At 38.5% G+C, this 27,900-nt stretch overlaps 2 protein-coding genes across 2 annotated transcripts; both read left to right on the top strand.

Moving 5' to 3' along the window:
- Nucleotides 1–9,094: 9,094 nt before the first annotated feature.
- On the top strand, nt 9,095–9,682 carry LOC115966684. The gene has a single exon (XM_031085867.1). It carries the CDS (start codon nt 9,095–9,097, stop codon nt 9,680–9,682), a length of 588 nt encoding a protein of 195 aa, XP_030941727.1.
- Nucleotides 9,683–9,784: 102 nt separating this feature from the next.
- Nucleotides 9,785–10,369, top strand: LOC115966673. The gene has a single exon (XM_031085856.1). It carries the CDS (start codon nt 9,785–9,787, stop codon nt 10,367–10,369), a length of 585 nt encoding a protein of 194 aa, XP_030941716.1.
- Nucleotides 10,370–27,900: the final 17,531 nt, after the last annotated feature.

Genomic DNA, 27,900 nt, shown 5'->3' with positions numbered 1-27,900 from the left:
TTTCAGAGCTAACTTCAAAAAATCATATCTTTCTCAATTTTGATTGGAATTGCGTCACTCTTTTGCTCAAATTGAAGCCCCAAATGTCTACTTTTTGGAAAAATTAATCTCACTCACAAATTCAAAATATTATGAGAGATATCAATGAAATGGTGAGAAGAGGTCATTTGTTGGAAAATAGTTTCAGCATAATTAACATTAATAGACCCTAAATTAATTTCCAATTAACATTAATAGGTTCCAATTACTTCCATATCAGAATTAATCAATTCCAAATTTACACCAATTAAAAATATAATTACACAAATTACTCATTAAATAATTAATGTTTGGTTATCTAATTAGTTAAATGTGTGCAACCATACCATAAGATGCAATCCTAGCTAATCAAATTATGACACGTCAATAATTTCAAATTGATTATAATTATTATTAATTGGAATCAATTGTTCATAATCACATACAGTCAAACTCAATTTGTGATAGTGTATCTCAATAATTAAAATTTGATTTGATCATAACTTTCAATTTGATGGTTCAATTAAGGCTTATGACCAATTAATTTGATCGTTACAATGTCAAGATCATTTTGATGAAATGAAATTAAGGATCTAGTGGACACAATTAAGATTCCTATTTCCAATGTGAAATTACTCTTTCACCCTCCATGTGAGGTTAAATGCAGGTTACAAAATAAGATGTCCACACGGTGGGGAGGAGGCTCTTGGTGGAGGTTGTAAGAGTGGAGTAGAGAAGAAGAACTAGGAGAGAGAAAGTGAGTCTCAATCAATACCTTGAGTCTCAAGAAGACTAAGATATAACAAGATTATTTTTGTCTTCTGAGTGCAATACCCTAGTCTATGACAACCATTCATGAACCAGTACTATATATGGCCTCTATTGCCTGTGTGAATTAGATAAACCGTGGAATCCACAAGAATCTTCTTGAATTGATTGAAAAGAAAAATAATAAACCTTTTGACTTGTCGATAATAAAAATAAGGAGAATTACGTGGTTACAATTCTTTATTCAGAAAATATGTAACCAATTTGTGTAATTGTCTTAGAGCATTCCCATCAACAATTGTAAAAAATTTAGCATTTACAATCTCAAAACACTACTTTTACAATTATAACACCTCATTTTACAATATACCAAACATCAAACAATCTATTTTTTTTACAACTTCATTTAAATATTTTTTCTTTAATTTTTTTATTCATTTTTTTAATTATTTCTCACTCTCCCTCTGTCTCTCTCTCCCATTGTCTCTCCATCTTTCTCAACCCATGGCACAACCCATACCCAAGGCTAGCCATTGCCAACCACCACCTAAAAGCTTTTTTTTTTTTCTCTCTCTCCCCTTTCTGTTACTCTCTCTTCGTTTGATCACCCTCACAATCAACCCACCATTCACCATCTCCACAAACCCACAACCAACCACCACCCACAAAACCCCAACAACAACCCACCCCAATCACCCAAACAACCTACCCCAACCCAGCCACAACCCACCCCAACCCTAATATGATCTAATGCAGCCACCCTTACCAACAACAACGACCACCACCAAAAACCCAACCATAACCTATAGCCACCAAATCAACCCATATCACCTACTCTAAAACACCATTACCCACAGAATCAAAGTGACACACAGAAACACTATGACCCACGAACCACGATTACCTAAAGCTTGAACCCCCGAAACCTAGAAAAAGGAGAGAGAACGGTCCACGATCCACCTCCATGGAGATTCGAAGACTACGATCCACCACGGAGATTAGAAGGCGAATCGGAGATAGATCGGTGACGAAGAGGCAGAGATCGATGACGATGAGGATAGATCGAGGATGGAGAGGCAGAGATCAACGACGACAAGCAAAGATCGGAGACGGGCAGAGATGATGAACCACAGAAGAGAGAAGTGAGAGAGAGAGAGGAAAGAGAGACTGAATTTTTTTTTTTTTTTTAAAAGAGCCGTTTAGGAATATAAAATGATTTTTTTTTTTTTTTTTTTTTTACACAATCGAGCTACAATGAGCTTGTATTGATACAAGCTCACTGTAGCAGTACATCAAAAATTTTTCCATTTGAAATCTTTGATGGAGTGGCTTTTTGTGTGTTTTGATGCTAAAATTTAGCATATACCACTTTTAGCATCCTTAATGGGAATGCTCTTAGAGTATTCACATCAAGAATGCTAAAAAATATAGCATTTAGCATCTCAAAATACTACTTTATCTATTTTAACATCCAACTTTATAATACACCTAACATCAAAGGTTTTATATTGTTCACCACTTCATTAAAACATAATTTCTTTATTCCTTTTTAATTATTTTTTATTCTCTGCATCTCTTCCTCTCTATTTCTTTGTGTATCTCTTCTCCCAAGCAAAAACACCCAAGCCACCACTCACGGCCACTGCCAACCACTGCCACCATCAAAAAACCCAAACTACCACCACCATCAAAAACCCATCCCATTGCCACTATGCACCAAAACCTACTACAAAACACACCGAAATCCACCGAAACCCACTGTGAAACAAACTAAAACCCACTGTAAAACCCAACCCAACCCACTGCCACCAACCACCACCAAAACTCATTGCCAAACCCACTGATACCCAACCCACTGTTACTGCCCACCAAAATCCACTGCAAAACCCGACCACCGCCACCCATAATCTCAACCCCCAACCACGCTTCTGCCCACACCCACTACCATAGCCACCACCACCCATAACCTCAACCCCCAACCACCAAAATCACAAACAAAAACAAACCCAAAATCAAATCACAAACTCAAACCCATTTTGAAATCAAACACAAATCCAAACTAAAATACCTTATTTTCAAACCTTAACAACCAAACCCCAATAAATAAATAAATAAGATCTCATTTTTCAATTCCCAAACCCACTGATCAAATAGAGAGCCAAGAAAAAAATAAATAAAAAAATAAAAAATAAAAACAAGAAGGAAAATAGAAAGAACTTGAGAGAAGAGAGAGTTCGGCCTTGAGATTCCCATGGTGAAGGTGGTGGTGAGTGTTGGCATGCTTGTGGAGATTGTCCATGGAGGTTCAACCTTGGAGGGGAGGAGCTTAAGTTGTGAAATAGAGAGAAACAGAAGCCACAAGAAAGAGAAAAGAGGGAAGTGAGAGAGGAAAGAGAAGAGAGAGAGAGAAAAAGAGACCGTAGGAATAAAAAAATAATTTATAGTTTAACATTACTGCTACAATGAGCTGTTATAGATAACAGCTCACTGTAGCTAAGTGTCAAATATTTTGGCATTTGAAAGCTTTGATGTAGTGGGTATTTTTGTGTGTTGGTGGTTAAATTTGGCTTTTAGCATTTTTAGCATTCTTGATAAGAATGCTTAGTAGTTGCATCTATGCTATTCAAAATTATTCTTTTAAATTGAACTCTAGGAGCATTTACACCAGTCTATATTTATAAAACAAAATTGGTTAAATTTACACATTTTTTTTCCAAAAACTACCTACATTAGTGGGTGTATAAATGTGTATATTTACATATTTGCTATAGTAACTGTATATATTTGCTATAGTAACTGTTTAAGTATACACAATTACTATATTTATGTATATAAATATTTTTTATTTATAATTTCTCTCTCCCTCTCACTCTCTCGCTCTTTCTCTTTCTCTCTTTTCAAACTTTCTTTCTCTTTATCTCCCTCTCTCAGAGCTTTCATGGGCAATCCTTTCTCACTAACACTCGTGCAAAGCGTCTCCAATCTCATCCACTTTCATTCAATCTTGCTCTCTTTGTTTGCTTTGCACCGAGTTTAGTCACAACTGAGACCAAGCGACCACAACCACAGTGGTTTACGACAATAGTTTATTGACATTCTTCTTCTATTTTCTCTTTATTTGATACATGAGTTTGGGGATTTAGATTCTCTTTGTTTAATCTTTGGATTTGGGGATTTAGATTTGGTTGTTAAGATTTTATGTTGCCTGCGCTTGCTTGGTTTGGATTTTGATTTCAAATATGTTTGGGCTCTGTTAATCAGAAATTTGAATTCGTATGGTGGGTTTGGTTTGAGATTTCCTTGGATTTTTTGTTTGTGTTGTTGTGGGTGTAAGTCATGGTTTGGGTTTCGTTTCAGCATGTCTGATACGGTGCTATGTGTCTGGTGGTGATTGTAGTGATGGTGGTGGTTGTGGCCGCTACAAGAGAGGTGGAGAGAGAGGGTTGAAAGAGTAATTAAAAATAATGAAAATGTTATATTATATTGAAATAAATTTTAGAATAGATAATCTGATGCAAGTGTTTTTGAAATTTGATTGTGTAAAATATAAAATGTAGGTTCTTATGTTAAAATGGACAAACATATTTAGACAGACTAATGCAAATACTCTAAGAAGGGTATGTATAGACTGTATAGTAACTAAGGTTGACTTAGGAGAATCCCTTAGTTGGACCAAAGTCAAAGACAATTACTATTCATTGATTTAGTCAATCAAGGATATTAGCATAATGCATAATACTAACATCCCCATCAAACCTAAAATAGATGCTTGATGATGTCCTAAATTATAATGTAAACTCGTGTTGATAATGAGAATGAGAATGTTAAATATTAGCATTGATATATTATGTTGAATATGCTGGAGTAAATGTGGAAGCAAAAATATAAAATATAGAATACAAGAACATGAGAGTTATGTAGTTTAGCCTACGGCCTACGTCCACGGAGGAAACCCTTAAGGACTAAACCTATGTTACAATAAACCCTAAGATGGGTATATATAGTAAACTAAATTCTAAACTAATAGACTTCTAGTACAAGTAGGAGACTTGCCCTATACACAAAGTAAAATTAGGCTTGAGCCTATGTTAATGGGCTAATATATCTCTAACACTCCCTCTCAAACTCAAGGTGGAAGTTTGATGAAACCTTGAGGTTGGATAAACTTGAGAAGATTCCTTTAATTAACTTTGGCATTATGACAATGGTTTGTGGAAGACAGTGGTCTTGCAATATTGATACGACTTCTAATAGTGGCATGACTATATCAAAGAGTTTTGATGGCAACAATGGGAGGCCAAAGAAGACAAATGCAGTGAAGGAACACCAAGGAAAGCAAATACTACTCTTAAACACATCATAAGAACAGAAAACTATGGCCACTGGAAGGTGGCTCTGATACCACGTTAAATATTAGCATTAAGATACTATGTTAAATAAACTAGAGTAGATGTGAAAGCGAAAACATAAAATATAGAATAGTTGAACACGAAAGTTGCATGGTTCAGCTTAACGTCTATGTCCATAGAGGAAACCCTTAAGGGTTAGATATTCTTTTTTTATTATTATTATTATATAAGAGTGTTGTACAAATCTTGTGTTACAATAAACCCTAATACGAGTGTGTGTGTGTATATATAGTATACTAATAGATTTTTAGTACAAATAAGAGACTTGATTTGTATACAAAGTGAAAATAAGTTTGGGCCTACGCTTTATGGGGTAATATATCTCTAACCGAAAATGAGCAAGGAGGGTACTTAGACCTTTTGAGATTGAGTTCCAGTTTTCTATGGTAAGTTTTATTTGTTGAAGTTTGAATATTCAAATAGTTCTACCGGCACATGTATTTGTCATTTTGTTGATAATAATATTATTATTTTATTATAGGTTTATATCAATGACAAGTGGCTAAGTTTTTTTTTAAAAATATTTTTTAAACACCTATTATTTAATAATAAGTTTGATTTGGAGAAATTATTTTTCTTCTTTTTTTTTTTTTTTGGAGCAAAATTATTTTTCTTCTTTTAGTGGGTCCAAGTGGCAAGTGATAATTTTTAATCTGTTGCCTTGACGTTTAGTAAGTAAGTAAAACAAAAAAAAATCCTTTTTTGAAAAACAATTCAAAAATTACTGCACCATTGAAGCAATTTGACAATATATTGATGTTTTGAAATCATGGGATCAATTCATGATATCTATCTATAGTTGTTAAGATTAAGCTACCTATAGTTTTCTAGGTTGGAATCATGATGAATTGAACTTATGATTTCTGTTATTTTAAGTGGTCCATTCTTTCCTCTTGATGATGCCGAAAAATCACCAATGAGCTACACAGTCCTCGCACACTTGAAGCAAGACCTACACAACAAAAAGAGAAGACCTAACAGAGAGCATCGGTGTGGTATAGGCCAAATATCCTCCGGAAGTCAAGTTAGAATTATTCTCACAACTCTAGAGTGCTAGAGAGGGGTCAATTATGCGTACCTTGGTTAGTGAGGGTATTTGGGCTTTTATAGTAGTGTAGAATCACACCTATGTTTGCGCAACAAGTTTTTTCCATATAGGGAAGATCCTCATTAATGGGAGTATTTTCCAGAATCCTTTTTATATTAGAATTCTATTCATGTTGGGATTCCATGGGCTAGGGTTATTCATGAGACGCAAGTCGTTTTCCATTTAAGATTCCTTGGAGACCACGTAATCATCAATTAGCGCCACGTGGCCTGTTGGTCCGTCCACCCCAGCCCATTCATACCAGACCCGTCCACTTACCCTGATCTGTTAAGCCCATCCAAATGGACCCGTCAACTATAAACTCTAATCCATCACCTCACTATACTTCCTCTTCACCTCTCAATAACAACAGTTTCCATCTCTCAAACCTCATCTACTACACCTTGAAAGTTCTTAGTCTTTGGGTCCAAATCTCCTCCAATTGCTTTGAAATGGAGATGGTTTCATGGATAAAATTAAATTTTCATAAATCGAAGGAGAGTGTGTGTCATGTTACTTAAAATTCCACTCCACCATGTAAAAACATCCTAATATTCTCCCCTAATTTTCCAGATAAATAATAATATGATGTAGTATGCTTAAAAAAGTAATGTATCTCTCAAAAAAAAAAAAGTAATGTTTACCCTTAGCAATCAGGGTTGTGTTCTGTGTGGTTTGGTCATTTAGACCAAGCTGCATCAATCGGTTTTTGAGAGGAGTAGCGGTAGTATTTTTGGGGGAGAGACACACACACACAAATAATTGAAACGTTAGGCTTTTGAGTTTTTTTTTTTTTTTTTTTAATTGGTTTTTTTTTTATTAGTTTGGTTTTATTTTTTAAATGTGGAGGAGATCAAAATTCCTAAGATACACCTCTATATATAATATAAAATTTAATATATATATATATATATATAATATAACACACGTTTTGTGTTGCAGCCAAAATCTATATATTATATATTAATAACCAAAGTTCAAAGAAAATCAAATTAGAATCTAAATTAAATTTCAATTGGATTTCAATTTTGAGCTATTTAATTTTTAATTTTTGTGTCAAGAGAATTATTGAGTATAAAAATTGAAAAGTCCAAATCCAAATGGATTTAAATTGGAGTACAATTTTGCACCACATGTGCATCCAAAAAAAATTTTTTTGGTGGCAAGTGAAATATTAGTTGCAAAAACCGAAGAATCTAACTCCAATTAAATTCTAAATTATATATATATATTGTAGGGGTAAAATTCCCAAATCAAACAATGGGCCTTGGGCCCCATACAGAGTCCAGTCACGACTGAGGAGAAAGTGGGGCGCCAAAAGGACTTCCGGCCCAACACTGATGAGTCCAAACTTATTTAAAAAGAGGTCCGAGGAGGAATGGCTCCTCGGACGTGCCAAATATGGACCAAACGTGCACCCTATCCATAATAAGAAATCACTCCAACGAATATTGGTAGTAAGGACGAGCCTCACAAAGCTGCATGAAGGAAGAGAGTATAGGATGTCCAGAGGGAGACCATAACTGCCGCATTAAATGCAGGGAAGCTACTTTTCTGGCCGCATTAATGTGGAGAGGACAGGCGAACAGTGTTACCTTGGCCACTGCAACTGACAGAAAGGTAGGGTAGATGTTCGATGGGATGGGCACTCAAGTGAAGATCCAAATGATCAACAAATGTAAGGCTCTGATTACTTTAAGGAGGCTATATAAAAGAAGGGCATCCTTATGAAGAGAGGATGGAAAAATAGAAAGAAAGAAGGAGAGATAGAGAGAGAGAGAGACTGTAGCCTTTGATCAGGAACAGAAGTACACCCTCACGTCTCCTCGAACTGAACATCCAATGGACATAAAGGAGATATCCTTACGTTCAATCGCTGCATGGCCTAAAATTAACTAACACTCACTTCGTTAAGGTCTAGTTCTGTAACCTGCTCTCTACAAATTCATTGTCTAGGGCTCTTTAGGCCAAAATCACCTACTTGCTTGGCTTGGGCCCCAAAAATAGACCCTACAATTGGTGCCGTTTGTGGGGAGAACTTGTGTCTCGACAAGTAAAACCATTAGAAATGGAAGGATCAGGTCCACGCCAAACTGGACACGCAGACTCCCAATGGCAAGACAACTTTTTGAATCTTGAACGAGAGAAAGATCAAGACAAGCAGCGAGAGGGCAGTGTGAACACCTCCCACACGAGCAGAAGTCGCTCGAAAGGGAAAGGCCACGCATCCCATAAGCAAAACGATCACAAGGCTTTACAGCAAGAAATCGATGACTTGAAGAAGAAGCTGCGCCGAGCGCAGCGAAAACGTCCTTCACCCGGCTCGGACACTAGCAGTGAGGAGGACAATGAATACAGGCGGAGATCAAGAACCCCTCCAAGCGAGACTTTTTCCTATAAGGAAGAGCAACCTCGCAAACGCGGCCACAAAAGCCTGTCTTACCAAGGCCTGGCCAATGATGCCATGAGTAAGGCCCTGGACCGCATCTCCCAGTCGCCTTTCACGCGTAGAATAAAGGGAGCAAAGCTTCCTCGGCAGTTCCATCAACCAACCTTTGCCATATACAATGGTCGAACAGACCCAGTATAGCATGTAAGCCAATTTAATCAGAGGATGGCCGTCCATTCCAGGGATGAGGCGCTGATGTGCAAGGTGTTTCCATCCAGCTTGGGACCCATGGCGATGAGATGGTTTGATGGCCTTAAGCCAAATTCCATAAATTCCTTTAAGCAACTGACACAGGCTTTTGGCTCCCGCTTCATTACCAGCAGCAGAGTCCCTCGGCCCCTAGATTCCCTCCTATCCTTGTCCATGCGAGAAGGAGAGACACTGAAGGCCTATTCAGACAGGTACTGGGAAATGTATAATGAGATAGAGGAAAATTACGATGACGTCGCCATTAGCACATTCAAGAGGGGCCTGCCGACAGAGCATGGTTTAAGGAAGTCCCTGACTGGGAAGCCGGTCACTAGTGTGTGCCAACTCGTGGATAGAATTGACAAGTACAAAAGGGTCGAGAAAGACCAGCAGACGGGGAAGGGCAAAGCGAAGGTTGTCCCTCAGGAAAGGAGGGACTTTAGGTCAGATCGCTTTAACAACAGTAATAGGCCGAGAAGAGACTACTCGGAACAGTCTAGATCCACTAGGGCACAGGCAATCTATGCTGTGTTCCGAGAACCATTACACAAGATCCTAGAGAAGATAAAGAACAAACCGTTCTTTCAATGGCCAAGCAGGATGGCAGGTGATCCCTCGAAACGTAACCAGAATCTGTATTGCGCATACCACCAAGAGCCGGGTCACACCACTGATGATTGCAGGAATCTGAAAAAACACTTGGACCGGCTTGTCCGAGAGGGGAGGCATCTATTACATCACCCTGTGGGATGGCAGGAATAGTCAAACATCAAAACCAGGCAAAGCACATTGAGGCCACCCATTGGCACAATAAATGTCATTCTCGCCGCACTTGGAAGGACCGGTTCAAATCCTTTCAGAGTAATGTCAGTGGGAAGGCTCCCGACTGAAGCTGACGACAGGGAATCCAAGAGGGCCAGAGCGATTGCCACGCCCTTAATCGGATTCTCGGATGAGGACAAACTAGGAACCCTTCAACCCCACAACGATGCCCTAGTCGTCACGCTCAGAATTGGGGGTTATGTCGTGAAGAGGGTGCTAGTTGACCAAGGCAGCGCCGTGGAAGTAATGTATCCTGACTTGTATAAGGGATTGAACCTGAAGCCAGAGGACCTGTCGGCGTACGACTCCCCTTTGGTCAGTTTTGAAGGGAAAACCGTCACCTCGAAAGGCATGATTAGGCTGCCTATACAAACAGACTCGGACGTGGTGAAAGTGGACTTTATTGTGGTAGATGCATATTCCCCCTACACAGCCATTGTGGCCCGACTATGGCTTCATGCAATAAGGGCTGTGTCATCAACCTTACACCAAAAAGTGAAGTATCCGTTAGGAGGTCGAGTGAAAGAGGTAATAGGGAACCAGGTGATGGCTCGACAATGCATAGTGTCAGCAATCTCACGACGACCAAATAGTGAGCCCTCTACCTCAGCCAAGAACAACTTATAGCAATTAACGACCCCGGTCCCAGCCTCGGGTAGTGGAGGACCAACCACGGAGGTGAGTTGCGAGGATCTGGAGAAAGTACTTGTCAGATCAGACCCAGAGAGGTTTTTTCAGGTTGGCTCAGAATTACCGCCCCAAGAGAAGGTGATACTAATTGATTTTCTCAGACAGAATGTGGACGTATTTGCCTGGGACACCTACGAGGCCCCTGGGGTTGACCCAGATTTCATCTGCCATCACCTTAATGTTAGCCCAGCCGTAACGCCTAAGAAGCAGCCTCCTCGACGACCGTCGAAAGAGCATGCAAACGCCGTGAAAGAGGAGATCACAAAATTGAAGAAAGCGGGGGCTATCAAAGAGGTATTCTACCCCGAATGGTTAGCCAACATAGTCGTGGTAAAAAAGAAGAACGGAAAATGGCGGGTCTGCGTAGATTTCATAGAACTAAATAAGGTCTGCCTGAAGGATCCCTTCCCCATGCCGCGGATAGACCGATGGTGGATTCGACCGTCGGACACCCTCAAATGAGTTTTTTGGACGCCTTCCAAGGCTACCATCAGATACCCCTGGCCTCTAAGGACCAAGAAAAAATGGCTTTTGTCACCCCCGTCGGGAATTATCATTATAAAGTGATGCCCTTTGGCTTAAAGAATGCCGGGTCGACCTACCAAAGGATGATGACCAGGATGTTTGAACAGCAGATAGGTAAGAGCATCGAAGTTTATATAGACGACATGGTGGTAAAAAGCAAATTAGTGACCAACCACGTCAGAGACCTCGGCGATATCTTTCGAATTCTGAGAAAGTATAGACTGCGCCTAAACGCGTCCAAGTGTTCATTTGGGGTGGGATCAGGGAAATTCTTAGGTTACATGGTGACCCACAGAGGCATCGAAGTTAAACCTGACCAAATTAGAGCTATCCATAGCCTGTAGCCTCCTCGGAATCCCAAAGAGGTCCAAAAGCTCACTGGCATGATTGCCGCTTTAAACCGTTTCATTTCACGCTCAGCGGAAAGATGCAAGCCTTTCTTCCTCCTATTGAACAAGTGGAAAGGCTTCGAGTGGACTGAAGAATGTGCTTTAGCTTTCCAGCAGCTTAAGGAATACCGCACCCGACCACTAATTATGTCCAATCCTGAGGCCGACGAGATGCTTTTTGCCTACATTGTTGTAGCCTCTCATGCAGTGAGCTTAGTGCTAATCTGAGAAGACAATGGCACGCAACGGCCCATCTACTACGTAAGCAAATCGCTGCACGAGGCAGAGATCCGTTACCTCCCCCTCGAAAAGGCCGTCTTGGCAATCGTACAAGCCACGCGAAAGCTCCCCCACTATTTCCAGGCACATACTATAGTTGTACTAACCCAACTACCGCTGAGGTCCATACTCTGGAGTGCCGACTACACGGGCAGAATTGCAAAATGGAGAACGATTCTGGGCACCTTCAACATTAGGTACATGCCTCGCACCGCTGTGAAGGGTCAGGTCCTCACGGATCTAGTAGCTGAATTTGCGGAGCCCACACCAGAAGGAGGGAGAGGGACACTAAGCCCTGACGGGAAACTGATCAGTGTAATCTCTCAGCAAGAGCCCAGTTGGTGGAAAGCACACATCGACGGCGCGGCCAACCGAAGGGGCTCAGGGGTGGGGCTCGATCTGGTCTCCCCCAAAGGGATCACCATTAAAAAATTGTTGAGGCTTAGTTTCTCGGCCACGAATAACGAAGCAGAGTATGAGGCGCTATTCGAAGGAATGTCGATGATCCAGAAACTGGGTGGAAAATTCGTGAACATATTCTCGGATTCGAGACACGTTGTGGGACAAGTAAACGGGGAGTTGAAGGCGAAGGATGAAAGAATGCAAGAGTACCTTGTCCAAGTCAAGTGCCTGCAGACCCATTTCTGTCACTTCAATCTGGCGCACGTGTCCAGGAGTGGGAACACCCATGCTGATTCTCTTGCAACGCTCGCCACCTCCTCGACTCAGCCACTTCCTCGGGTTATTCTAGTAGAAGATCTCTACCACCCAACGACGGCGAGGGCCAACCCAATACGTGTCCACAACGTCAGGGCTGGACCTAGTTGGATGGATCCTCTAGTGCTGTTCTTAAAGCACGACACCTTACCAGATGATAAGAACAAGGCTGACAAGATTAGAAGGAAGGCTTCTCGATTCTGGTTGTCCGAGGACTCCAAACTGTACAAGCGCTCATTCTCAGGGCCGTACTTACTGTGTGTGCACCCAGATGCGACTGAACTCATCCTGGAAGAATTACACGAAGGGATTTGCGGAAGTCATACCGAGGGTAGGTCCCTGTCCCATAGGGCCATAACGCAAGGTTACTGATGGCCGAGCATGCAGAAAGAGGCGCAGGAATATGTAAAGAAGTGCGACCAGTGCCAAAGGTTCGCCCCGAATATACACCAGCCGGACGGAAACCTTAACCCGCTGTCCAGCCCTTGGCCATACGTACAGTGGGGCCTAGACATCCTAGGACCATTCCCCAAAACAGTAGGGAACAAGAGATTTCTTCTCGTCGGCATGGATTATTTCACAAAATGGGTCGAAACTGAGCCGCTGGCAAACATTAGGGACGTTGATGCCAATAAATTTATTTGGAAAAATATCGTCACTAGATTCAGAATTCCTCACACCCTAATCTCGAACAACGGTCTCCAATTTGATAGTAAAGCTTTCAGAAGATATTGTAGCGAGCTGGGAATTACCAACAGATACTCCACACCGGCTTACCCGCAGGGTAATGGGCAGGCGGAAGCCATCAACAAAACTATAGTAAATGGGTTGAAAAAGAGGTTAGACGACGCGAAGGGGAGGTGGGTAGAAGAGTTGCCCCATGTCTTGTGGACGTACCGCACCACACCTCACAGGTCCACAGGGGAAACCCCCATTTCGATAACCTACGGGGCCGAGGCTATTATTCCTCTGGAGATAAACTTCCCAACACAAAGGACAACCGCATTCTGCCCCAGTGCCAACAACGGACTTCTGGAAAAGAGCTTGGACCCCATCGAGGAAAGAAGGGAGAGCGCAATGGTCTAGCTTGCCTACTATCAGTAAAAGCTCAAGCAGGGTTATGATGCCAAGGTGAAGCTAAGGCCCCTGGCGCCTGTGGATCTGGTATTGAGGAAGGTCCTGGGCACGGCGAGAAATCCTGCGTGAGGAAAACTTAGACCAAATTGGAAAGGCCCATATCGTATCACCTCCATAACCGGCATAGGGGCCTACTTTTTAGAAGATTTAGATGAACGTGTAGTGCCACGCCTTTGGAATGTAAATAACCTGAAAAGGTACTGTTATTAATGAAAGACGTAATTTTTGGCGCCACACTACTATAGAGCTACTTGGACTAAGTGTTAAACAGACCCCAAGTCCTGCCTGGCTCCTCGAATCACAGGCTTAGGGGAAATTAACAATTCTACCATTTTCGCTAAGTGTTAAACAAAACCCAAGTCCTGCCTGGCTCCTCGGAACACAAGCTTGGGGGAAATTAACAACTCTACCATTTTCGCTAAGTGTTAAACAGAACCCAAGTCCTGTCTGGCTCCTCGGACCACAGGCTTGGGGGAAATTAACGACTCTACCATTTTCGCTAAGTGTTAAACAGAACCCAAGTCCTGCCTGGCTCCTCGGACCACAGGCTTGGGGGAAATTAACGACTCTACCATTTTCGCTAAGTGTTAAACAGAACCCAAGTCCTGCCTGGCTCCTCGGACCACAGGCTTGGGGAAAATTAACAACTCTACCATTTTCGCTAAGTGTTAAACAGAACTCAAGTCATGCCTGGCCCTTTGGACCACAGGCTTGGGGGAAATTAACAACTGTGCAATTTCTTCACCTAAAGGTTAAGCAGACCCTAAGCCCTGCTTGGCACCACAGACCACAGGCTTGGGGGAAATTAACCTCGAAGCAGTCTTATCTAATTGTTGACTATCGTTTTTTACACATTCATTCATGCTTGCCCACATTGTGTAAATATCGAACAACGCTTGGTTCTCAACAGTTAGTAGCATAACAAAAATTCATTCACGATGAAAGCAGAAAAGGAAGTAGTGCAACAAAATTTAAAGGAAAATGACATCATTCATTGAAATCCAAAAGCATTCTTTTACAAACTTTAGCAGAACAAAATGTAAAGGGTAAAGAAGGCAGCTACAATTAAGTCCTACACTATTTTCCTAAGTCTTAGCCCTGAGTAGGCTCAGGTTGATCACCTCCTGCCTGGGGTTCCGGAACAACCTCCTTGGCCTACGCGACAACATCCCTGATGGTGAGACTGTCCTCAGTCGATTTGTCCTTCGCGGCCGGTTGCGTTTCCTCAGCTTCAGGCATATGGGAATCCGAGGTTGAGGCTTTCGCAGGGAGGGGCTCCTCAGGAGGAACCAAGTCCAGAATCTCATGAATATCTTCCGGAAAGAAGATGTTCTCAACTTTCCAGAGATCGAAGTCCGCTGGAACTGCCACCCGATCCAAGGCTACACCCCAAGACATAGTGATGTAATCCCTACATACGGTGGCCACCTCATCGGTCAGCCTAACCTCGGTATCCCTAACTCCACGTTCATATGAGGTCGCCACTGCTGCCTCAGCCGCCTCCCTGGCCGCACGAACCGCCTCCTTGACCTTTGATAGCTCGGCCTTGAGATCTGAGACCGTCTGCTTCTCTGTTGCGAGGTTTGCCTCGGACAGATGGAGCTGTTGGTGCAGATCCTCAGCCTGCTTGGTAGTGGTTTTGAGTCCAGCCTTGGCGCTAGCGCGACCTTTTTGTGCCTCTTTCACATCGCTAACTAGGCGATCCTTTTCCAGCCTAAGGGTGCCGGCAGCCTTCTCAGCAGCGAGGCAGGACTGAGCCTCACTGTTCAAGTCTTTGCGAGCCTTCTTGGCCCACTCCTCGGTAACAAAAATTTGTTGAGTAACCTGCACCGGAAAAATGGAGGTCTAATTAAAAGAAAATAACAAATAAGCAGATACGAAATAAGAAAACAAAATAAGTGAAGTCTTCGCTTACCATAGCCATGACTCTCTTCAGCGACATGAAAAGGTCCAGTTGCCGAGTAGCCCAAAGACCCTCCATATCGCGAGGCAAGAGAAGGGGTTGTTGCAGGGCCTCAGCCAGGAAGGACACTTGTCCTCGTTAGGACTCCCATAGAGTCGCATCCCATGAAATCGGGGCGCCGTCCAACTCGAGGCGTGGCGACCAAGTCCGCTGCTCCCTCCGAATAGCCGCCTCATCTCGGCTGTCAACGGATCTAGTCCTTTTCTCCTTGGGCTCTTTGCCCTTCTTCTGGTGCTTGGCCTTTTTAGGGCCAACCTCGCCCTCCTCCAATCCTTCCACGAGCCTCTTCCGCCTCAAATTGGGAATAAGCTGTAATGCTGCATCAGTTGTGGGAGGAAGAGGAGGAGGAGCCTTGGAGGTAGTCTGTTCCTTTGGGGGATCTCTGGAAGATTACCCCTTATTCCTGTTGGACAGGAGACCCCTGAGACCAGACCTTGGCTTCAGATCCATGCCTTCTTCCTCAATCTCTTGGCTAATATCAACTTGGGCAATTACCAAACCAAGGTTGGGAGCCGCCGAGGCACAGTCTATATCTGAATCGGAATCCGAGAGCTCAACAAGCTTGGTCAATGCCTCTCCCTCCTCGGAGAAATGGAATTGATCAATTTGAACCTCGAGGGATGAGTGTGAGGAGTCAGGTCCTTCTCCAAGGACAATTTCTGCGAGAAGAACTCGCTGAGCGGGCAGCTGGACGGGAGGTAGGTCTCTCCGAGCAAGAAAACCCTGTATGGAGACGTCGATGCGTGCTAGCCGGGGACTTCCAGCCCTGATGGCTTAACCGGCGTCCACTAGAGCGCGCGAAAGGGGCTGGTAGTCCAAGATTAAAGGAGCAGCATGCAGTTGCTCGTCCTTACTTACGAAGATTTCAGACCTTAGGAGGAAGTTGAGCGCCTGGACGTTAACCAAACTTAACCGAGGAGTTGTTCACTCCTTGTCTGCAAAGTCCAAAGAAAGGGTTACGTTAGTCCGAGGAGGCAAACAAGCAAAACCAAAACTGAAACAAAGAAAGGAAAGCTCGACACTAAGATTCCCTCTAAGGAATCTGACCCTACAATGCCCCACCTGGTGTTCCTACCCTAACTGGGCAGTGAATACCGTCGGGCCATGCTCCGGAGACGATCAAAAGGTCATCCTTCAAGCCTTTATTGGACTTGGGAAGGCAAGATATCAGCCTCACCTCGTCGAACCTGGATTTCAGGTAATACGACTCGTTAAGGCTATGGCATTCGCATAGGTGAACTACGTCGTGCCATGAAAGGCCGAGGTTCATCTGATCGTTCAAGGCGTCTATGCACCCCAGGATCCGAAACATGTTCGCGGCGCACTGGTGGGGGGCCAACCTATGACCACGCAAATAGTCCTTAGTTATTCTCCCCATAGGGATCGTCATTCCTCCCTCCACAAAGGCTATCATTGGAATGGCGACCTGCCTCGTCTTTCTCTTGATCAGGACTTCTTCCAAAAAGCAGTATTCTATACCTACTCCCGGCGGAATATGGTATTTAGCCCTGAAGCCTTCCATACCGGCCGGAAAGTCTACCATTTTCTCAAGCTTACCCATCCCCCTAATCCTAGGTGACGCAAAGACGGTTTACTTAAGGAAGGACGCTGAGAAAGGCAATAGAAAGGAAATGAGCACTTACGGGTGAGGAACTCGCTGGGAATCTTCAAGGGAGTGTCTGCGGAGTTTTGAACACTCTGAAAGAGAAGGTGCTGGAGTGCTCTGGATGCTTGGGTGCTTTTTCAAAAAATGGGAGTAAGTTCCCTTAGAAATCTTATATACCTAGGAGAAGCTGAGCGGGCTTACTTCCACCCAGAGAAATGGAAAGAATATCAACCGTTGATTAGGCGCCCCACCATTGGATTGGAAGGACATAAAGTCGCCAAGCGCAATAATTAGTGCCTCGTGGGTTACGAAACGCCTTTAGCATTAATAAGGCACGTGGGGGGCATACCTCCGCACGGGTGAAGCAGGAATTCACAACAAATGACCCTATGAATGTCAAAATCCCGTCTTTTCTCCCCGGATAAGAGGAAAAGAACAGGTATTTTCAGGGGCTATTGTAGGGTTAAAATTCCCAAATCAAACAATGGGTCTTGGGCCCCATACAGAGTCCAATCACGACCGAGGAGAAAGTGGGGCGCCAAAAGGACTTCCGGCCCAACACTGATGAGTCCAAACTTATTTAAAAAGAGGTCCGAGGAGGAATGGCTCCTCGGACGTGCCAAATATGGACCAAACGTGCACCCTATCCATAATAAGAAATCACTCCAACGAATATTGGTAGTAAGGACGAGCCTCACAAAGCTGCATGAAGGAAGAGAGTATAGGATGTCCAGAGGGAGACCATAACTGCCGCATTAAATGCAGGGAAGCTACTTTTCTGGCCGCATTAATGTGGAGAGGACAGGCGAACAGTGTTACCTTGGCCACTGCAACTGACAGAAAGGTAGGGTAGATGTTTGATGGGATGGGCACTCAAGTGAAGATCTAGATGATCAACAAATGTAAGGCTCTGATTACTTTAAGGAGGCTATATAAGAGAAGGGCATCCCATGAAGAGAGGATCGAAAAATAGAAAGAAAGAAGGAGAGATAGAGAGAGAGAGAGACTGTAGCCTTTGATCGAGAACAGAAGTGCACCCTCACGTCTCCTCGGACCGAACATCCAGTGGACATAAAGGAGATATCCTTACATTCAATCGCTGCATGGCCCAAAATTAACTAACACTCACTTCGTTAAGGCCTAGTTCTATAACCCGCTCTCTACAAATTCATTGTCTAGGGCTCTTTGGGCCAGAATCACCTACCTGCTTGGCTTGGGCCCCAAAACTAGACCCTACATATATATATATATATATATTAAAGTAATTGTTTGTTTATGTTTAGACCCTTGAACACACAAATTGTTTAACCTAATTAATTAACCAAGTTGATACTTAGGTTTATTATTCAAATCTAGGTTAAACAGTAATAAATCATATCATGCAATGCGAAAAAATAAATAAGACAACGATATGATTATCCAAGAAAACTAATGAAACTATCCAGTTTCAAGGTAAAAAAACATAAGAGAATTTGACCTAAACAATCCACAAGGTAAAAAGATTCATTGTGATAGAATGAAAGTTTTTACAATAGATTTAACCCTAAATCTATTGCTACCTCTTGTAGTACTTACTCACACGACCACGTGCGGCTCCGAATCCACGGATTCTTCTATCTTGAATCTGTTGCATACAAACACCCACGTTTATGACTTTGTGATCCCCCTCAAAGGCTTTAGATCATCAACAGTTATTGATCTTTTGCAGCAACTTTAAATCTACCAGTTTCAAAGATGTATAGATAGAATTCTGGTTGTGACTTTTAAAGGAAAACGTACGGAACCTTTTAGATCTCAAAAGAAAACCTTCAATGTCTCTACAAAACGTGCTTTAGGGTTTCATTTAAATACTATGTGAAATAGATCTGAAACCCTAATCACTTATTAGGCATAATGAGCAGTGGGCCAAAATTAAAATCTATAGAATTTTCATCTCAATCTGTCGAACCTGGCATGTTTCGAATTTCCTAAACCTGCAACTTCCTTTTTCTTGTATTCTAACTTGCAACACCTTGAGCATTGTCTAATAAATTCTATAAACTCTAAGATTTATATCTAGGAAAGTTTGTACTTACGGTTTGTCAATTGTTCTAAACTTTTAAAACCTAACAGTAATAACTCAAACAAAACAAAAAACAAAAATACCAAGACTAACGTTGTTAAAAGGACAACGTTTTGCAAAGAAAAAATATATATATCATCCCTTCCCCTCAAAAGAAAAATAAAAGAAAATAGTTCATATGTTTGTGGGTAGGGGGAAGAATTTTATGGTTTTATATTTATATGCTTGACCAAGCCATATCAATCTTTCTTCAAAAATTTCCTTTACTATAGGATTTGAAAGCTTTACTTTTGACCTAGGAAGCACATATACAGAACATGGGTACAAGTACGCACAAGAGTATGATACAGTGATACGAGCGATTTCTAAAAAATGATAACATAAAATGGCTGATACGACACCTATATGACATAGGTACAACATGGGTATAACATCCTAAATGAAATGTCCATACTTCCTGACTTTTGACTTTATGCTCAATAGTGAACCCAAAGATTGGGTTATCAAGTTTGTTCATTTGTTTCTGGGCAGTGGGTGAACACAACGTGAATCAGGTTTTTTGATTTTTTTTTTTTTTTTCTTAAAAATTGTTAGTGGAATGCTAAGATGGCAAAATTTGGACCTTTGGCTTTTGAAAGAAGAGTCAAGGTTTAAAGAAATCTGTTTGGTAGAGTACCTTAAGAACTTTAGAGAATCTTAATCCTGTAAGGGAATACCATGTATGATTTCAACCTCTTCTAAAAATAGGTATAATTTTAACTGTATAATTGTAATTATTTTTAATTGTACCCGTGCAAATGCACATATTACACACTAGTTCTACTTAAATTGTAATTGCAACTACACTGCAATTATTGGTTTCCTGTTCTAAAAACCAAATCGAAGATTGGATTAGGAAAATCTAGGTAAAACTTGTTTCTCTTAAGTGGTTGCGATCAGTTTATTCAACCCCCTATTTTACTAGCAATGCCCAAATTTTCAACATCCAATTGACCAAGCCCATTTTCTCCAAATAGATGTGAATTCAGAAAATTCCAGGAAATTATTGAAAAATATTACCTTCGTCCCAGTTTGTTTGTCCTCTATTCCATTTTGGGATGTCCCAAAATATTGTCTTGTTTCTAAAAATAAAAATTATTAGTTTACCAATGTTCCTATTATACTCATACTTTATTTTCAAAACTATTTGAAAAGAAAACTAACTAATATTAAAAAAAAAATATATATATATATATATCAATTTAATTGGGGCACCTTTTTAGTTGCCTCATTAAGAATAAATCTTTTTTTAAAAGCTGATAAATTTATTTAAGGGTAGTTTTGTAAACTTATATTTTTATAAAGCAGACAAGACAATAAATGATGTTCTCTTAAAAAGTTTGACTTTTCAAACAAGACAAACAAATTGGACCAGAGGGAATATCAATTTTGACTGACCAAATTTAACCAAGTCTGACTGAGGTTTAAAAACACCCGATTATAGACTAGATCAATAAATTTCATAAGTTCATGTTGAATCTTTGCCTTAATCAACATTGAGCAAGTTTGATTAAGTTTTGGGGAAAAAAAAAATCCTAAAATCCAATTAATGTAAATGTGACTCCAACTTGAAGAGCATGAAATCTAATAAATTTTGACAACTCAAAAATTGGTTTTGAATCAAGTAAGATATCAGAAAATCAAGCAATTAGTCCAACATTTAACCCTTTTTTTGGTTGTGTTAGAAAAAGTTCATTGATAGCTTGACGTTGGTCAAATTGGGTCAACAGCGTGGGCTAAGAGCAAATGAGATATCATTGGAAAGAACATTACATTAGTTTTGATTCGAGCGGTTCAATGAGCTGAAATTTCAAAAGGTTCATTCAAAATCATGAGAATAAGGGAAGTGCATTTTTTGCTCAAAAACTGCTCAAGCACTTTTTCATGATTGTAACCCCAAAAATAGAAGTCATGGGTGCGAACTTTCTAATGAAACGTCAATTAAGCAAACCAAGGTTGAGAAGGCCTACTAGCGAAAGACTAAAAGTGGAAAGATTGCACATTTCAAGATTTGAGACTTGTTGGGGTCGTTTTGCATAGACATGGCAAAACGGGTGGGTTGAGTTGAGTTCGGGTCGAGTCAATCAAGTCGGGGTCAAACTGGTTGCGGGTCAAAAATGATCATTTTAAGCAGATTAAAAAAGGGGTTTGGTCAATCGGGTTGCGGGTCGGGTTGGCCTATATTTTTCACATGATTTTTTTTTTTTTAAGAAAACAATATGTATTTGCTATTTAGAAAGTCATGCAACAAATTACTTGATGTAAAATACATTATTTTGAATCCACCACTTATATCAAGAATGAATTACACTTATTAATACTTATTCAATAATTTTAAAATTATACAAATTCTAGCATTGCTATCTAAAACAAAATGACACAAAGATAAGTAAAACAAATACACAAGTTTTATTTCTACACAATATCAATATCCGAAAATATAAAACAAAATTACAAATGACTTATTGGATAATTCATTTGACAAAAAATAAAAACATATAAGAAATTTACAATCTTAAAAATTAATTTTATAATCTATTGTCAATTGTGGTTGGCACTCTATTTTATTTTGAGATATATATTAAAATTTGATTGTTTACTTATTTATACATGGTCTCTTTTATGAATATCATATCATTGTTAAGTAACACACACTCTAGGAAATATCATAATTTTTTGTGAAAAGTCGTTTATTTTGGACATAAATTGTTAAAAATAAGGTCTAAGCATTCATAATTTATGTTAATTTGATACTTTGGTTTCACTATTTTCACACTTGTGAATGTTTCTCACACATGTCTACAATTTTAAATCTATATTTTTAACTGTACTATAACCAGATTATCTTGGCATGTACTTTACTATTTAATATCTAAAAATCTTTACTCATTACAGAATGCTCAATCATTCATCTTTCAATTAATTTGCATACAATTATGTAAATATCTCAATTGTTTCCTTAAAGCTTACAACAAACAATTAAACCAATATTGTCTTAATTTTTTTTTTTTACCCAAAAAAAAAAGTTTTATAAAATGGTTCAGGTTTGGGTTCGGGTCGGGTCGCAAGTCAGGTTAGGTCAGGTTGAGCTGCAAAAAACACGAGTCAGGTCATGGGTCAACATGTTTTTGCTTCAGATAAAAAAAATCAGGTTCGAGTCAGGTATTTTTCAGATCGGGTCAGGTCAGGTTAGAAAATTCTGACTCGTTTTGCCATATCTAGTCACTTTTGCGACAAGGACCAAAAACGCATGTACAACCCAAATATCTCTTTGGATTCGTTAGATTTGTTTGTTAGTAGAAAGTCAAGCCCAAAATTCACAACATATAGCAAACAAAGGCTAATGGTGCTTTGTGGAAAGAGAAATCAAAATAAGCTGAAATACAAGCAAATGCAGAAAAATATACATTCATTCGAAACTTCAACCCACAGTTAACCAAAAGAGGAAATTAAGAGAGGTCGTGAGGAAGAGAGGGAAAGCTCTCCTATACCCATTTTTCCAACCCCAAACTTCGGAATTGTGAAATTGCATCCTAGTTGAACAAACTTTTGCTCTAAAGTTTAATAACAAAAGTGCAAAAAAAATGTATAAAAACAATAGGTTCAAAACTTGAACCCACAGTCAACGAAAAAATGAAATTGAGAGGTAATGAGGAAGAAAGGGAAGGTACTCATATTTCCACCCCCAAACTTCAAAATTGTGAAATGTTAGCGACTGGATGGACTTTTGCTCTAAAGTTTTAGTTCTAAGGGTTAGATTATTGGAATACTCACCTAAGTGAGGGCTAGTAGTTAGAGTTAGCTAATGAGAGCCAACTATGTTTTAAAGGCAAAAATGGGTTAAGGCAGAAACTTTGGGCCACAGATAGCCAGTGCATAAAAACTCTTTTAGGTTGAAAATTTTGAGTACAAGACCTCCTCCATAAGCTTGAGATGCTACCAATGTCCCTTGCCCACTTGGTAACATGCATGAGTTGGGCTCATGCAGAATGTTCGAAAGAAACTAACCTATACTCTCCAAACCACACTTCCTCAATTTCCCCAATATGTCGCATAGGCTTAGGTCATGCTTAAAAGAATAAAATATAAGGATAAATTGCAAATTATACTCCTAAAATTTAGAAGTGTTTGGATTTTACACTCTGAAGTTTCAGAATTTGAATTTCACCCCCTAAAGTTTGGGCATGATTGAATTTTACATACTAACATTTCAGAATTTGGATTTTACCCTCTAAAATTTGGGGGTGTTTAGATTTTACATTCTAAAATTATGAAACTTTAAAGTATAAAATCCAAACACCCCTAAACTTTATGGAGTAAAATCCAAACACTTCATAAAAACTCTTTTGGGTTGAAAATTTTGAGTACAAGACCTCTTTCATGAACTTGAGATGCTATCAGTGTCCCTTCCCCACTTGGTAGCATGCATGGGCTAAGCTCATGCAGAACGTCCGAAAGAAACTAACCCATACCCTCCAAACCACACTTCCTTAATTTCCCCAATATGTCACATAGTCTTAGGTCATGCTTAAAAGAATAAAATATAAGGGTAAATTGCAAATTACACCCCCTAAAATTTAGAAGTGTTTAGATTTTACACCCTGAAGTTTCAAAATTTGAATTTTATCTCCAAAAGTTTGGGCATGATTGAGTTTTACATACTAATGTTTTAGAATTTGGATTTTATCCTCTAAAATTTGGGGGTATTTGGATTTTACATTCCAAAATTCTAAAACTTTAAAGTGTAAAATTCAAATACCCCTAAACTTTATAGAGTAAAATCCAAATACCCCTAAAATTTAGGGGATAAAATTCAAATTCTAAAATGTCAAATGTAAAATCTAAACACTCCCAAACAACCCCAAATCTAAAATTCTGAAATTTTAGGGTGTAAAATCCAAACAACCCCAAATTTTAGGTTGTAATTTGCAATTTACCCAAAATATAATATAATACATGAATTAGATCCACAAGAAAGTTGTGCTTGATTGAATCGAGCTTGTAAAAAATCTGCCGCCAAAATGGATATCAACTGAACCTCATAATTTTTTGCACGGAGGTCCCCAAATTATGCAAACTTGGGGGTTGTTTTGTAACGTATTTCAAACAACAGTTTTCAGCGTTTAAATAATATTACATGTATTTTCACACACTTTTTCACCCACACGTATTTTCAAAAAATACAAACAACGTTACTAGAACAACATTACCAAACACCTCTTTGGTATTTGTTGAAAAGAAATTTTACAAAAAAGGTTGAAAGTTTTTTTTTTTTTTTTTTTAATTTACAAAGAGAGAAGGAGAGAAATATAAGTTTGTTTGAAAAGAAATTAGAGTATATATGGAGAGATCAACAAAACATCCCATGAAACTTGCACGAATGCAAGCGCAGATGCCTTCCATGCAGGGTGTGTTAAATCAGACTCTAAAAGTACTTTGTATGTAGAGTTGTCTAATTATTTTTTTAATACTAAAATCAACTTTCCTATTGTCAATTTCAGTAATCAAGTAATTTTTTTACTAGCTTTCTCATTGACGATTTTAGTATGCTTAAATATTCATAACCAGAATTTGTATAATCAACCATTTCTTTAACTAAAAATCACACACACTGAAAATGACTTGGAAGAGCTAATTTCTATAATAATAATAATAATAATAATAATAATAATTTTTTTTTTTTTGCGAAAATGTCTAAGAGAAAAATCTTTTTATTTTTTATTGTAGGAGTCATAAACTTTATTTGTTTCATTTGTAGTGCTTTGCGGTGCACTAATATTCCTAGGATTCTAAAAACACTTTAATCATAAAAAGTTGCTTTAACTTCTTTTACCCCTTTTTTGACATTGTTAATCTTAAAGTAATTGAGGTCATTTTAAACCATTCAGCACACATTGATCTTGGAAAGTGGAAACTATTTAGTATAGTTTCAACTTTTTTTTAACAATCTCGAAATAGGTCTTGCAAGACCGGTTTCGGCCCTACATATGAAATTTTTCTTTGTTAATAGATGTTATTAAGGAAATTATTAATAATTTATTTTTAAAAAGTTTTGATACCATTTTTATAAAAAGAAAAAAAAAATTATCAAAATATTAATTTTTTTTTCAATAAATACTTTGTAAAGTGGTTCACTAGTGAACCACTTTGCGAAAGTACTAACCATTGCTCTTAAGGTATGAGTTAACATTTTCCTTTAAAAAAAATATTAAATTTTTTTTTTCTTTAAGAAAGTTTTAATTTATGACGTCCGCTTCTGATAATAGTTTTTTATCATTAAATCAAGACACCAATCAGTCTTAATAAGAACCATTCATCTTGCAAGTGGGTGAACAACCTTATTACAATGCTTATGTATATGAGAAAAACGTAATGTTGCAAAACTTGAGGCAATGTAATGAATATCATTAGCAATATGGCCGAAATGAGCCAAATGGTTGACGCCACTTTTCAAAACTTCTATGAGGACCTCAAAATCTCGTTCTGAGATAATTTGATCGAGCCCCATCACCATAGCCATTTCGAGTGCTCTCCTTACTGCCAAAGTCTCAGCCTCAATGACCGTGAAGGGTAGAGATATCCATTGAGACAGTAAAACTATAACCAAACCTGCATCATTCCTTATGTCTACCCCAAATTAACACGCACAATTAGCTTTTACAAAAATAGCTCCATCAAAATTTATCTTATACTAGAGTTTCAGGGGAGACCAAAATGATATCAACACAGCTATCTTAGTGGACATTAAATGTTCATTTTGGTTTGAGAATGTAATATGGGTTTGACTCAAAATTAATATTTTTGATTTTTGATTTTCCAAATCCCCTGCATTCTTTTTTAAATGAATTAATTATTTGAATTTCCCCAATATGTCACATAGGCTTAGGCCATGCTTGAAAGAATAAAATATAAGGGTAAATTGCAATTACACCATAAAATTTAGAAGTGTTAGATTTTATACTCTAAAATTTTAGAGTTTGAATTTTACCCCCTGAAGTTTGGGCGTAATTGAGTTTTACACATTAATGTTTCAGAATTTGGATTTTACTCCCAAAATTTGGGATGTTTGGATTTTACACCTCAAAATTCTGAAACTTTAAAATGTAAAGTCTAAACACTTCTAAACTTTATGGAATAAATTCCAAATATCTTTAAAATTTAGGAGGTAAAATTCAAATTCTAAAATGTCAAATATAATATCCAAACATTCCCAAACTTTAAGGGTTAAATTCTAAATTCTAAACTTTCAAGGTGTAAAATTCAAACAATCCCAAATTTTAGGTTGTAATTTTCAATTTACCAAAATATAATATAATACTTGAATTAGATCCACAAGGAAGTTGTGCTTGATTGAAAAGTGGTTGTAAAATATGTGCCTCCGAAATGGATATCAACTAAACCTCATAATTTTTTGCATGGAGGTCCCCAAATTATGCAAACTTGGTGTTTGTTGAAAAGATATCTTACGAAAAAGGTTGAAAGTAAAAATAAAAAAATAAAAATAAAAATAAAAATAAAAATAAAAAAAGAAAGAGAGAGAGAAGAAGAGAAATATAAATTTGCTTGAAAAGAAATTACAGTATTTATGGAGAGATCAACAAAACATCCCATGAAACTTGCACGAATGCAAGCACAGATGCCTTCCATGCAGGGTGTGTTAAATCAGACTCTAAAAGTACTTTGTATGTAGAGTTGTCTAATAATTTTTTTTAATACTAAAATCAACTTTCCTATTGTCAATTTCAGTAATCAAGTAATTTTTTTACTAGCTTTCTCATTGACGATTTTAGTATGCTTAAATATTCATAACCAGAATTTGTATAATCAACCATTGACTTGGAAGAGCTAATTTCTATGATAATAATAATAATAATAATAAATTTTTTTTTTTTTGAGAAAATGTCTAAGAGAAATTTTTTATTTATTTATTTTTTATTGTAGGAGTTTTAAACTTTATTTGTTTCATTTGTAGCGCTTTGCGGTGCCCTAATAGTCCTAGGATTCTAAAAACACTTAATCATAAAAGGTTGCTTTAACTTCTTTTACCCCTTTTTTGACATTTTTAATCTTAAAGTAATTGAGGTCATTTTAAACTGCCCAGCACAAATTGATCTTGGAAAGTAAAAGCAATTTAGTATAGTTTCAACTTTTTTTAACAATCTTGAAATAGGTCTTGCAAGACCGGTTTCGGCCATATATATAAATATATATATATATATATATATATATATATATATTTTGTTAATAGGTGTTCTTAAGGCAATTATTAATAATCTATTTTTTTTTTTTAAATTGATACTATTTTTTTATGAGAAATAGAAAAGGCTATCAAAATATTAACTGTTTTTTTTTTTTTTCAATAAATACTTTCTTAAAATGGTTCAATAACCATTACTCTTAAAATATGAGTTAACATTTTCCTTTAAAAAAAATATTAAATCTTTTTTTTTCTTTTAATAGAGTTTCAATTTATGGCGTGATGGCGTCCACTTCTGATAATAGTTTTTTATCATTAAACCAAGACATCAATCAGTCTTAGTAAGACCATTTCAACATTTTTTATTATTATCTTTTTAAAATTTGAAATCTATCTTCCATCATAATGATATCACATTTTTTTAAAACTCAAAATCAGTTCTATTAAAACCGATTTGACCTATTTCAACTTCTTATTTTTTTAAATTGGGTAAAGGAAAAGCTGATTCCCTTAAGAGCATCCACAGCCCAAATGCCAAATGTAAGCATATTTTA

This window comes from Quercus lobata, chromosome 2 (genome assembly GCF_001633185.2).
Source record: "Quercus lobata isolate SW786 chromosome 2, ValleyOak3.0 Primary Assembly, whole genome shotgun sequence".
Classification (NCBI taxonomy): domain Eukaryota; kingdom Viridiplantae; phylum Streptophyta; class Magnoliopsida; order Fagales; family Fagaceae; genus Quercus; species Quercus lobata.
Note: the sequence above shows the minus strand (reverse complement) of the source record. Positions and strands in the feature narration are given on the sequence as shown.